Source organism: Anguilla anguilla, chromosome 18 (assembly GCF_013347855.1).
Source record: "Anguilla anguilla isolate fAngAng1 chromosome 18, fAngAng1.pri, whole genome shotgun sequence".
Lineage (NCBI taxonomy): Eukaryota > Metazoa > Chordata > Actinopteri > Anguilliformes > Anguillidae > Anguilla > Anguilla anguilla.
In genome coordinates this window covers 5,379,267-5,393,283 of record NC_049218.1, presented here as the reverse complement: position 1 = coordinate 5,393,283, position 14,017 = coordinate 5,379,267, and the positions used below count along the sequence as shown (strand labels likewise).

At 43.3% G+C, this 14,017-nt stretch overlaps 1 protein-coding gene across 1 annotated transcript in view; it reads right to left on the bottom strand.

Moving 5' to 3' along the window:
• The window catches only part of LOC118217621 (synapse differentiation-inducing gene protein 1), a 39,699-nt gene extending 29,192 nt beyond the window's left edge, over nt 1-10,507 (bottom strand). The window contains exons 1-2 of the mRNA XM_035399541.1: nt 9,529-10,507; nt 4,083-4,699 (exon numbers count right to left, since the gene is read on the bottom strand). Of these exons, the coding sequence (XP_035255432.1) occupies nt 4,083-4,580 (498 nt within the window). The 5' untranslated portion in view covers nt 4,581-4,699; nt 9,529-10,507. The remainder of the gene's footprint in view (nt 1-4,082; nt 4,700-9,528) is intronic.
• Nucleotides 10,508-14,017: the final 3,510 nt, after the last annotated feature.

Sequence of the window (14,017 nt, the reverse complement as noted above, 5' to 3'; positions counted from 1 at the left end):
AATTGCTTCAGTATATATCCAGCTGTATAAATGGATGCAGTGTAAATTCTATGTAAAAGTTGTGTAAGTCGCTTTGGATAAGAGCGTCTGCTAAATGCCTGTAACGTAATGTAAATCAACAAACATTTAATTCCATCATAAAATCTGAAATGTTTATTTGTATTTTTCACTTTCAAATCTGGTATATTTATTTGTGAGCTCGTTATTCTTTTATTCTATTACTAGTCTGTTTCTCCTCTAACACATCTGCTCCTACCTCTGTGGGCTCAAGTCTGTCTCTTTCACAAATTGTTCCTTTTCACATTTTTTTTCTCTGTCTCTTATAAATGAAGTCTGTGGTTGCAGAGGAGCAGGGGGGATGAAAAAAGAGGAATGTGGCTATTCTGAAGTTTAAGCTAATCATCTGCCCCCCCCTTCCACCCCCCCCACTCCTGCGCTTCCCCTCCCTCCCATCTGCCTCAATCAAATACCGTGTGCGACGGTAAAATGGATGGCGGCCTAATCTCATTCCCGCCACGAGCTTGAGTTATAAGGGCTGCAAACAGTCAAAAGAAATGTGGATTCGTAAAAAAAAGAGGAATTCATGAAATAAAAAAAGAGACGGAGCTGAGCGCTGGATCACAAGGACCCTCAGACGAGCGAAGTGGCGAATTCATAAAAAGGGGGACGAGTGTAATACTAATTGGATTTGAAAATGGACTTCAAAAGTGTTTTATCCGAAAGGTCAAAACACAGTGAGCGGCTGAGATAATTAAAATGACTTAGTGGCCTCTCGAGACGCTGAAGGTTAACGGCTGTCTTCGTAGGTAACAACGTTTTTTTGTGTGGCTCGCTATAAAAAAAAAAGAACGTAAAGTTTTTGCAAGGCTTGCGTGGAGATGTTAAATAGAATTACCTTCTTATCGGGGTTGTCATTTCGTTCGGGTTGAAAAATGAGAAAAAATGTTTCTACCTGCGGAGAAGAAAATGTCACTCAAGCAACTCTAGCACACTAGCTAATTCTTTGGTGTTTTTTTCCATTCCAAGCCTCATTTTTTCCCCTCTTTCAAAGAAAATAACTGTCTGCATTTAATCTTCTGCCATCGGCAGAAAGGGTGGGAGAGTAGTCTTACTGCTAGTTCCGTTAGATTTCCTTTTCCATGTTACCAAGCTGCTTGCCTGTGCGGGGACAGAAGTCCCACCCCAACTAAGGAAGACCGCACCCCAACTCAGGAAGACCCACATATTCTACCCTGGGACGTAATCATCATCAGCACTTTTTTTTTGTTGCCGATTTATTCTACCTCGCATCTCCTCCTCTCCTTTAAATCTACAGGGTGGATTCGGAGGCCCTGGAAACAGCCCAGACCCCCACGCCGAGGGGACGTGATTTCACATGAGGCATTGTCTGGTAGGCTATTAGGACTCGCGTTTTTCAATCAGGCTAATGGACCTCCTCGTGCGGCGCTGGTGATGGAAGACCCGGGGTGAGACTGAGCAAGCTGAGCAAAGCGGGCACAGCAAGCTGCCAAAGGACACCATCCAGGTACAACAAGCCCACCGTCCCAACGACCAGCCAGGCAGACAGGAACAACCTTTGTTTTTAAAAAAAATATATTTTAAGTCAGTGTTCTAGAACTGAATTTTTGTTTTCAGTTATCAGCAGTGATTGTTACATCAGCAATAGAATCTTCAGTTAAGAATATTACAATCGCACAGTTGTGATCTTTTAAAACTTAAAGAGTTAAACATAAGACTTGAGCGTAGGAAGTAACCATTGTGTTTGAACGAAGCGTTATCTCTCCTAACGATTCTTCCATTTATAAATTCCTAAATTCTAATTGTAACTAACCGAGTTGGGCTCGACTAATGAAAATAAATTAAAAGGTATGGACGTATCCTGTTGCATTTTTATTAATTGTTCGAGTTAATTATTTAGCTGCTGGGAATACTCCTGTATTGTTTATTGTTAATATGAAATCATTAGCTGCCACCCTGTGCTTGAAGGACACTTTTGATCCCATCTATGAAGTAGATAAAACAGAATCATATTTCACATGCAACATATTGCAGCATAAATTGCTACCTCTCTCTGTTAACAGTCATTGATTTCCGCTTTTTTTATGCAAGCAGAATCATTCAGCAATTACTGTACAATGAACAGGCACTAACGTTCAGATAACAACGGGACTGTTTTCATCTTTACCAAACCCTTCGTTCACATATAGCGCCTGTAGCAAGATAATGGAACCTGTGGCTCAGCTGGTGAAGGGTCGGAGGAGTGCGGACTGGAGTCAGTAGCCATAGGTTCAAGCCTGGACTATCATTAAAAAAAACAAAGTAGTTTCCTAGGTTACTGCTGCTTCGATCTCTCCAGTCACCACATTACAGTATGCTGGGGTGTGAAATAAATCTGATATATAGAACACCGTATACTGACAAGAGCACGTTTCCTGTTGCGTGAACTCACGTAAACTCTGCTAGAGTTTAATTTAATACTGACAATTTCACTGTGCAGGCACCCTCAGGGAAAATTATTATTATTATTTTCTTTAGAAATAACAAAGCAGGATGGGTAATCATATCCCCGCGCTTGATGTGAACGGCAGCGTGCCGCGCTGGTCGCGGACCTGTGCTGTTAGCCAGAAGGTTGGAGGTTAGCGTCCCGGAGGACAGCTGCGCTCACGCGCGCAACCTTGCGGACGATGTAGAACGGGCGGAATTTCTTTTGGCCGAAAAAAACGTCCGGTCGGTCGAGCAGCCGCGCGTCGGCGGCGCGTCGTACGTCGCCCCGGGTAACGGGGCGTCCGCCGAGCAAATGAGCGATGGACCGGCGTTTAAAAATGTGCCCCCGCCCTCGTAAAAACCAATAACGGGGCCGCTGCTGCTTCCTGCGACTGCACCCCGGGGTCAATTAGAACACGGCGCTTCCGTCAGACCCGGCCGCTCCCGGCTACAGCAGACCGCCCCACCGCCCCCCCCCACCCCACCGCCTCCCCGTTCCAATCCCGCGTCTCGTTCCACGCCGCTTGTCTGGGGGGGGGGGGGGGGGGTTACGCCGCTGACTCGCGACAGATGGAGGCAGCAGCCGGGCTGCAGCGGGAACCTGCCGCACAGACCTCTAAGCACCCCCCCCCGCCCGCCCCGACTGCTCCCCCACCCCCCCCCCACCCCCCCTCCACCCCGTATCCCTGACAAACCGCTCCTCTCCACTTCGCATGGAACGCTCCTGGAGAACTTTTGCTCATCAAAACCCAGGTCTCTCCTATTCTGCTATGCCTCCTCCTGCTGTCTATATGGGGGAGGGAAAGCTCTAAGGGGGGGTGGGGGGGAGCAGGGGGGCGGAGTTTAATCATGTGGACTCGCTGCTCCCACTACCCGCTGCCCCCCCCTCCCCTCCCACCTCCCTCTGGTCCACCTCCGTGGTACAAACGCTTTTCTGACTCATTCCTGGCTTGAAAAGCATATTCACTACAGTCTCCTGTTCCTGGAAGCTCTTCATTTGTTTAAAATGGTGCCCAGTTAAAGGGGAAAATGAAAGCTAGATTGTGACTGACTGACTGAACTTCTGTGTATTTTTGTTTCAACGAGTCCCCTAATTCTCTATTTTTTTTTTTTACACGTTTCTGACAGCATATCAAGCTTAAGCTTTACTTCATACTGTGCCTGCATTAACCTTAGCATAAGCATTCATAAATATTTGTGCCTGTTTACAGTTTCCTCCCATCACAATCTGTCAGTGATGAGATGTAAATAGTCTCCTTGCTTGTTCCAGCTGCAGAATATTTATCTTGCTTTACTGGATAAGGTCCACCTCAAGGAATGCGAAACCTTTGAGAATGACGGATTTAGATTTTGCTTCTATATTAGACTAAAGAAAACATAAAGGCTAATATTGCCACCGGCAGTTTTTGTGATACCGCACTGTGTTGTTTGGACCGTGTCAAATTTATCATGCGCTTTCGAATTTTGTCTCCTCTCATATGCAGCTGAACTTGGTGCAGAGCTGCTGTAAGTCAGCTAGCTCAAGTCTCCGCAAAACAAGCAATGACGATTAGATTTTATACAGGACCCACCCCCCCACCCCATGCCCACGGACCCACCTCCAGCTCCTGGAACTCCTCCTCCTCGTCCACGTCGTACGAGAGCGTCTGGATCTTGCCGTCCTCGCCCGCCAGCTCCAGGAACCTGCCGTCGGCGAACAGCAGCCCGTCCTTGGCGGGCGGCGGCGGCGGCGGCGACAGGTCCTCGATGAAGGTGGTCTCGCAGCAGTCCCCCTCCCCCCAGGCCTTCAGCACGCCCTCGGGGTACAGGATGAGGTCGGGCCGGAAGCGGGGGTCCACGGCCCGGGGCAGGGCGCTGGGGTTGAGCAGCTGCGGGGGGGGCCCGCCCCCGCCCCCGCCCTTCCCGTTCCTCTCCGGCTGGGGCGACGGGTTCGCCACCACGTGGCCCTGGTACTGGGGGGCCGAGTACACGGACACCAGCCCCTCCCGGGTCTCCGCCAGGCTGCGCGTGTTTATCAGTCCGTTGCACCTGCAGCCCGACCCCGACCCCGGACCCGGCTCTCCTCCCCCGCTCTTCTCCTCCGTCGATCCCTCCATCCTCGGCTCTGTTGGGCCCGCGGTGGGGGGGGGGGGTGGTTTCAGTTGGTCCCTCTCTTTGACCCACTCCTCCTCACTGAGGTCTTTGGGAAGGCATAGGTGAGGAGGAGAGGGCTTTCCTGCAGGCAGTCCCGAAAAAAAAGAAATCGACAGGTGAGAAGAAGGACAAGGCTCCACGAAGCGCTGTGGAGAAATGTGAATACGCAGAAAACTCATCTCGTCGGTGTTCAATCAACTCTACAAGTTTATATGAGTCCAGTGGGGACCGCATGAGCAATATTAGTTATAATAACTGTATCACAGATAATTTAACACTGGCATTTTTGCTGCATATTGGTGAAAAATCACTTTACGTTTTACTCTTTCTACATTATAATACGTGAAAAATTAATCAGTGGTGGCAGGTTCAAAGCTAGCCTGTAGCAGAACGTTCTGGCTTAAGGCTTAAATTTCAAGTCTTCTCGTTTTTCATTAATCTGTTATCCCCGTCTGTAATTCTACACTTTCTATGCTAAACATATGATTAAAAGGCACTGTGGGGGCATTATGCAGATGGCGCGGATATTGCTATGATTTCTGCGTATTGCATAGATTTAGTCTCGTTCAAAATGCCACCACGAACAACTTGTACTGACATCCGCTCAGCGAATATCACTGGCAACAAAGACCGTCACCACGTTAATATTCAGCCAAGTAAGCTTCATCTGAACTGCCACAGACCTGCAAAATGCAAAGCTGCGGTTTTGATCTACTTAGTGACGTCATGTCAATTAATCATTTTCTACGGCACAGTCACAGGGGATACAGTACCTCAATGACAAACAAAAATGTTTTCTCTGCAGAATTACAACGGAATGGAAGCCTATTTTGTTTTGAGCAGGTTTTTTTTTTTTTATGAGGAGCAAACAGTAAATGTGGATTGAGGATCTCTGTTCAAAGATGAAGCGAGGGTAAATAAAGATTTATAGGCGGGGGTGGGGGTGGGGGTGGGGGGGGGTGGGGGGGGCAAAGCAATGCTATACAGCTCTGAGTCATGATGTCACAGGACTGGGAGCTCGTCCACAACATCAAGGGCAGAGTCGCCTCTGCGTGCAGGGCCAGCCCCTCCCCCCCCCCCCCTGTTCCCGCCCCCACACACCCCCTGTCCCTCCGCCCCTTTTCTCTCCATCCTTCAATAGATTTTTGCGAGCTCTTGTTTTCCTGGCATGCAAATTAGTGTCTTTCTGCGTAAGCAGCGGATGCGGGAGCCACTCATCCCCCCCCCCCCCATCCTATGCTTCCTCTGCCGAGGTCCTCCTCACTTCGGAATGCCGGAATTCTGCAGCGGTATTTGTCTGCGGAATGCTGTGGAATGCTGTGGAATGCTGCGGAACGCTGCGGAATCCGCTTCAGGGTCGTGAAAAGGACGGACCTGCAGATTGGGGGCCCCCTGTTTTTGCTAAAGTCCCCAGCATTCAAGAGCCCCCCCCCCCCCCCCCCCCCCCCCCCCGCTGCCCAGCAACCAATTTGACACTTCACTGGAACGTGTCAGGGCATTTCTGGTGAGGCGTAATGGACTGTATAAATATTAATTTTCTTCATTATGGCAGTTTTTTGTCTCACTTGCAAAGACCTTTTAAAAGGCACTGTTCAGTCGAGAGCTGAAGAGTGATCCAAGAGCCGATGCGGCCCCAGCTTGTTTTACTCGTCCTTTGAAACTTTTTATGAATGACAAAGGGTTTAGCAAATTTTAAATGGACCAATCAGGAAGGGGCAATGAAACGCAGACTGAAGAGCTCATTAACTAATTGCATACAGTAGATTCTCAGTTTACACATACTGAGTCATTGCATTTTACACACGCATACATACAGCAGTTCATCGACGTAAATGTGTTACTTTGACCCTCTGGAGTTTAGGCACTTATTAGCAGTTCTTATTTGTCTCAATTTTGCGTAAGATAAAAAGTGAGAAGGGCTTAGAGAATGACTCCAGTTGGACAACATCAGTAGATACAAAAGTGCAGCAGAGAAGCAGCAAAGTTAGACTTTATTGGTGCTTTGAATAAATCTTTGTAGATCATCAGAAAGAAAACCGTGCTGAAGGTTTTACGATACCCTTGACTAAGGTATTGTATGCAAAGACGCCATATAGGGGAAAGTTAGGAGGATTCCAAGGGCCCTAACAGACAGGGGCCCTCAAGAATTATTAGAACATAGGATTTTCATGGGCGGTGGGGCTCAATGTGAAATCTGTTCATCGGGCCCAAAATCCCTTGTGGGGCCCCTGACTCTACCCTTTAAAAAACGAGCATAGGTCAATCTATTTGTCAATTTATATTTCGGTATTTCACATCCAGAAAAACACTGGAAATAAATTGGAACTTACAATGAAAACACTCAGCTTTCTGTCACAGTCGGGTTATGGATTTAGGAAATTATGTCTATGTGAAGTTCTGTGCTCAGTGTACCCGAATTGGAGTTTTAGCACTTGAAAGGGTACAGTATACCCTACAGAAGAATTATGAATTACAGCATGAAATGAATTAGTTATGATATGCTATTGACATTTTCTATCCTGATGTGTTCTTCAGTGAGTCAGCCACAGCCAAGACTAATCAAGTTAGTTCAGTTTCTGTCAGCATGGCAATTGACTTTTGAACCCCGGAGAGACAATGTTGTTTTATGGTGGAGGAAGGTGTGCATAAATTGCAATAGTTTTAGAGACAAATGTATTTTGAAATACAGTTTGGAATAACCACTTCTCGCTCGCTAATGATCAATTAGACTTGCCACAACAGTAGGCCTATGTCAACAGTACTTTCTCCAAACAGAAACAAGATGTTAATTAGACATTGATAAACAGCTATTTACGCGATTAACAAATCACTTTGTCACATTAGCTTTTAGGAATACTGTGCTAAACCGAGAAACGTACTTGGCTGTTATACGTAATCTGTTGCTTCTGATTTAATCCAATCGCTAAACAAGAGCTTCTCCCTCTACGCTATCAAGTTTAATGAAGCGTTAGTTTTTCGTCACTTTGCCAGCTGTTCAGCACCAGCTGATCACGAACTAAAATTGAAACCAGCAATTGGTTAAAATTGGCTACCGCAAAAATACAGGTTAATTAAAACGCAGTCAACTGTGTTAATTGCAAATGTGAATATAGAATGAAACGTCACTCTTACGTTATGTTTTAGCCTGTATGACTAGGAACCGCCGCATGGCGTGTACAGTCGGAAGACTTCATCCAAATTTTAGGTTTTGGCACACTATTGGCGGTGCATAGAGCTGTCATTTATTTAATTGTACATGTATTGTGACGGGAGCGGAAAAGTGGACCGGAGGAGCATGAAGAAACCAATGTGACGAGACAAAGCTAGGCTAGATGTAGCCTACTGACTAAATCAGTATATTACTGTGACGTGCTTTCTGTTTATGTCAAGGCAAAACATGACTTTCCACGCCAATAACATCTGGTTTGGCCATCAGTGTTCACTCTGTGCAAAGGAAACAATACCATGTAGCCTATATATCTTTCCTCGTTTTAAGATTTTTATTGACGATATTTTATATGACGAAATGTAGGCAGTGTAAGCTATATTTACAACCTGCTATACCGGAGAAAGACTCATCGCTATAGCCTGTGGATTGGATGGCCCTTGGCCCCATAGGCCCATAGGCCACGCGCTGTAATCCATTCCTACTCATAGTAGACTGCTCGGCCGATTTACCGCAACTAAAGGATACTGTTACATCTCCGCACAATCCAGTGCTGCAAATATTTAAGGTCAACCAAAGGTGTTCTCGATCAGTGTTCTCGATCAGCGGCTTATAGAAGCAACACAAGAAGAAATTGTTCGAAGACAGCCTTACGTAGTTTAATATGAGAGAACATATGAGAGAAAATGTCTGTCAACACTGCCTATTGAATATTGGGTCCCAACTCTTGTGTTCGACAAAAGCACCATACTGCCTCAGTGTATACTTTCCTTCATGGAAGTGTATATCACTTTTTTTTTATTAGGCTTACTTGAATTCATTAAGTTATTTGTGCCTGTATTCAAACATTCGATCTACTTAGTTTTATTTTTATTTAGAGTAGTTTCTTGTTCATATGTTAAAAAATAAAATAAAAATCCCACAGCAAAAAGGCAGGCTGGTCTGCCAGTGCTTCAAATACAGTATCCCATGATATTTGACTATTATTCAAGGATATACCGAGATAATGCGATTTATTCATTCAAATTCTATATTCTGTTAAAGCCCACATTATCGCAAATAGCCTAGACTGCATTTACATGATGTAAATTATCACATAATCCATAAGCGTCTTTCAAATGTTTCTTAAACACATAAGCTAATTTGACTGCTTGATACTGTTAGGCTAGACTACTCCACGTATACCATATGCGTTCACTAAATGCTGATGCAAAAAAGGAGTTGTTGGGGTCTATCGTTAATTGTAGGAGCTGTCCGTGGTGCTTAACATTAGTCCTTGGACAATTTCAGTTACAGGAGTGTTGCCAGCACGATAACGGCCCAAGTTCCGCTCTAAAAGCAAAGATCGTATCGCGACCGGAATATTGTACACTAATGTGATTGACATTAGGAAGCCATTTATCACACAGCAGTTATCTGGACGTATGCATCATTTAAAATGACTGGCCATATCGGATACCTATCCATGCTTTCATTGTATCCGCCTGGTCAAGATTATTCCGCCCCTATGTAATAGCAGCGCACATGACACCCTTTATCGTTGTCCTGATTCAAACATTGAATACACAGTTCAATGTCAGATGATGCCTTTTCATAATATGAGTAACAACAGTCGCGTTTCTTCTTGTAGACCGTCTACCTAGTAAAAACCCTACAGTGGGTTCTGAGGCACTGATGTCATCTTGGTGCATTCATTCAATTGCTGTACAAGTTCGTGATCTGACTAGTAACGCTCGTGCACTTACCTTCCAAGGTGAAAGAGCGTTCTGCTTAAGAGCATTCCCCGTGCCAAACATTAGCTAGCCCTCCGCGCAACGGCAAGTAGCAGTTCTCCCAGTTAACGGCACATAAATGTCCCTGCAGTGGGCTATCCAGTTTATGTCCAGGACCCTGCGGATTCTTTTCAAGAGTTTACACCAAAGTCCCAAGTGTCCGTTCTGTCGTACTCCCGCTTACAGTTTCGATGCACGTCCACGCATATATGGTGAATCAACAAAAACAATCGACTTCCTCTTGCAGATTTTTTATTTTACGCACACACGGTGCTGAAGAAATATTATGTACATTCTGCCTTTTTGCTGGTTTGACGAATGACAGCCGTTTTGGAATAAAAAGACAGGGTATAAATGTTGTGGAGGATGGATGCTGCTATGCGAGCGTGTTGAATGTTCTCTTGATAGTGATTTACAGAGCAACACGAGCCAGGCAGTTGTCCCCTCGGTCCTAAAGAACGCAATCTGCTATTGCGACAGGACGGAACTTGCCACAGTGCTAAAATTATCTGAGATATCCCTCAATTTACCCTAAATATAGCATTTTTTTGTTTGTTTTAGTTTTGTATATATTTTAGTCTGATTTTAAACTCAAATTTCAACACTAGGCTGCACCGTTGAAGCGGTCTATTTTAGATATCGGCAGTTAACCGTTTCAGGAAACAGACAACGCACTCGTTAGCCAAATTACATTTTACAGTAGTCTATACGAAGGAGATAATTTTCGTGTCAAGCAAAAGAACGCTTCCAGAAAAAAGTACCTTGAGGGGAAAAAGACCACAGGCTGTTTCGTACTTGTACATTTTTTTGTATTATTCCGCTTTGTCATAGTTCAGATCTGGCTAAACTTGAAAAATTCTCGCCAACCTCAAGGCGAACAGCCGAGGTGATGCTGACACGCGCAGCAATGCCATCGTCAGTGCTCAAACTATACCGTGCTTTCAAGTTCAAAATGCTAGAAGGCAAGCTTGCGTAAGCTTCCATTTCGTCATACAATGCAATACTGCCCCCTAATGAACACCGATCATTTAGTCTTCCCCCCTTAAATTACCTGGGACCAATGTGGCAGCGGGATGGCAGTAATGTAAACAGTAATCTACAAACCACCAAACATCTCAAATTCGTGTTACTTTCTTTAAATTCGTGTTACTTTTTGTTAAAAAATAAATAAAAATAAATTATTATTAATAATAATAATAATAATAATAATAATAATAATAATAATAATAATAAGCATAGCATTGGCTATCGGTGAAATATAGGAATGATTTTAAAATTTTACTATTTGTATTTAAAGCCCTAAATGGATTAGCTCCACAGTACATCACTGATCTACTGACTCCATATTCTGCTCCCAGGTCACTAGCAAAGCAACTCCTCTCAGTCCCCCACTCACGTCTTAAAACTAAAGGGGATCGGGCTTTCTCTGTTGCTGCCCCCACGCTCTGGACAATCTCCCGTCCCACATTAAGTCCTGTCCCACCATTGATCATTTTAAATCACATTTAAAGATCCACCTTTTTTCTCTTGCTTTTAGTGCAGTTTGAGGTTGCCCTACGGTTTTCTCCACCCTTAATTTATTTAGTTATTTTTAACATCCTCTCACTGCGTTTTAAATCTGTTGCAGGTCTTATTCAGTCTTTCTTAAATTGATTTTATCCTGTACTTTTGTCCTCTTCCTCCTTATTCTTTTTATTTGTTATGTTGTATTGTTAATACATGTATTGTATTGTGATGTAATTTTGTTGTGGTTTGCTGTATTGTATTGTAGTAACTGGAAAGCACTTTGGCACAACTCCTGTTGTTTTTAAATGTGCTATACAAATAAAAGTGACTTGACTTGACTAATAATAATAATAATAATAATAGTAATAAAGAAACTATTAAATAATTTAAAGGCGTTTAAATAATTATTTCACATATCTGAAACTGAGATAATTGGGAGACAGTTTTTACAGCTCCTCAATATTGGGGGGACACTCGAGTGGTGTTTGCAAAAAACAGTTTATGATTAGCACTCACCACAGCGAAATGAAAATAATTCACATTTTCTTGTTTCTTTCCTGTGTATTTTTTCTTCTGTATTAGGTCTTTATATAGTTTTTTTTTTTTTGTAATTGTAGACTGTGAAAATAAGTTTTATGCCATTGTCTGAGCATGGTACTGGAAAGGATGCTCTAATTTCATGTTATTAGCATAATTTGATGACAGTAGGAAGGCAGTTCATTCATATAAAAATGGCCATTAGTGCTGTTTGTGCCGTGATTGTTTTTTAGTGAAACTTCTTCACATAATGTTTTCACTTTATAATACCTTGGGGACCAAAACCAAGCAAGGTATTTCAAGTACGGTCTACATACTGTTGGGAATAGTTTTACCATTTCCCTTTGACTTGTATTCGGCCATTTTGGTTCTGCACCTGTTCTCATTCGTTGTCAATGTGTTTTGTAAATTCCCTTAGCAACCAGCACAGATGCATATTTATTCGGCTCTCATAGTAATTCGCAGCAGTCGTTGGAAAATGTCCACACGTTGACAGCAAAGTTATTGACCAAATCAGGCCAAGTTGTTATTTTGTTTCATTTTCCCATCATATGAGCAAAATCTTGTTATATTCAAGCTCCTATTTGCAATTATAATGCACACCGTAACGATTTTGATTGTTTTATTTTGCGCAGTGTGTATGTTCACTCGTTGGACCTTAAAATTACTTTCACAGAAATCAAGTCCCCAGATGTTTGGATGTGGAATTACTTGTGGGGCATTGTGCGTTATTTGTTGCAGGAAATAAATTTAAGCTTTCCTCAGAGAGCCATCAACGCCACTAAGTGGCAGTGAAGATTCTGAGTGAAGAAAAACAGCTGCGTTTTTAAAACTATTGTCACCATTTCCGAATTGTATTTCTTAGTTTGTTTCCTATCACCCCCGCCCCCAACCCCCACCGACAAAAAAGAAACAGCAACTGTTAAGTTTGAAACTGCGCACATTATTTTTCTTTTCCCACTTACTGTGCAAAGTACCCCATCTGATATTTGCATTGCCTCTGTGTTTGTACATAAACAGTGCATCGTTTTCCTGTTGTTGGCATGTGGTGATATCCTGATGTGTGCGGGATATTCACAAAACATAAGGCCTACCATGCCATATTATCATATTTCATTATGCTTTGTGTCTGTTCCGCTGTTCATTCATATAAAAAAATGGCCAGTAGTGCTGTTTGTTGGTTTTTTAGGGAAACGTTTTGACATGATTTGCCCAAAATCCCTTCCTCAAACAGACAAAAAAGACAGGTCATCAAATGCTCTTTCATGTTTCCACTGTGGCAATGAAGGCTATCTTTAAAGATAAATTTAATTTTAAATGTAATTTTTTTTTTAACTGATCAGAAATTTCAAACGTCAATTGAGGTGCTACACGCGTTGGACGTCATATATTATTTCCCTGTCGAATCTCTGACGTCAATTTACATCCATTTCAGTGTAATTCCTTCATTTGCTGGTGCCATTGTACCATTCATTGTCCCAAAAGGTTGTGAGCTCCATAATTGTTATCAAGAAGGCATCCAAAAGTCTTCTTTTAACACACCCCGGCGTGTCCTTGGCAAGTTAAATAGATAGAAATTGCTCTTTTCTAGAATCGCCCAGCTCCTTTGACCTTTCGGAAGAGCAACCGAAATTTTGGAACTGCATTTTGTGTTCATGTCGAAGGTATTTTACACTCAGTCAGTCTCGCTTAGACTTTGGTTCACTTGATGCCCTATGAAATGTCAACAACCTTTTTCCACTATCCTGGAGAGTGCAACTGCTTTCTTTTCAGGGAGAATTTTTTTTTTTTTGTATGTATTTCCTTCGGTTGATCGGTGTGAGTGTGTGTCTCCTTTGTTTCTCTTGTTTGCGGGCCTAGTTGTACATCCATGCCCATATCACTGTCTAGGGAGAATGTGAATTTATATTTAGAGCTGGTACAATTTTAAAACCAAATCATCTAATGAGGACCTCTGGGAAATAATTATGTGGACATGTTTAGTAAGCATTTCATAGCTGTAGTCTTCTGTATTCATTTACAGCATGTCTCCCTTTGTTATAGAAACAATATGTGTTCCAACAAGGTTCCAGGACAGAAACTTAATTTAGAGGACAAATGATATAGACAGACAGACAGACAGACAGATGGGTATAAAGATAGATAAATAGATAAATATAAATAGGTCTATGGGGTATAAGACAAAATGAGTAAAATTCATGTTTTTTCCTCCTTGTAGATGCTCTCCTTCATTCACCAGTTGAGCGCTCACAGACATGAGTCAGAGGAATACACTGAATACACTGAGCAGGCAGTCTTGCCAGCACCCAGTGGACCTGTGGGGTCGGCTGATATGTGATTAGGTACTTTCACTCTGGCTGATTGAAGTACTCCAGTCACTGGCGGCAGTGTAGCACAGTGGGTAATGAACTGGGCTTGT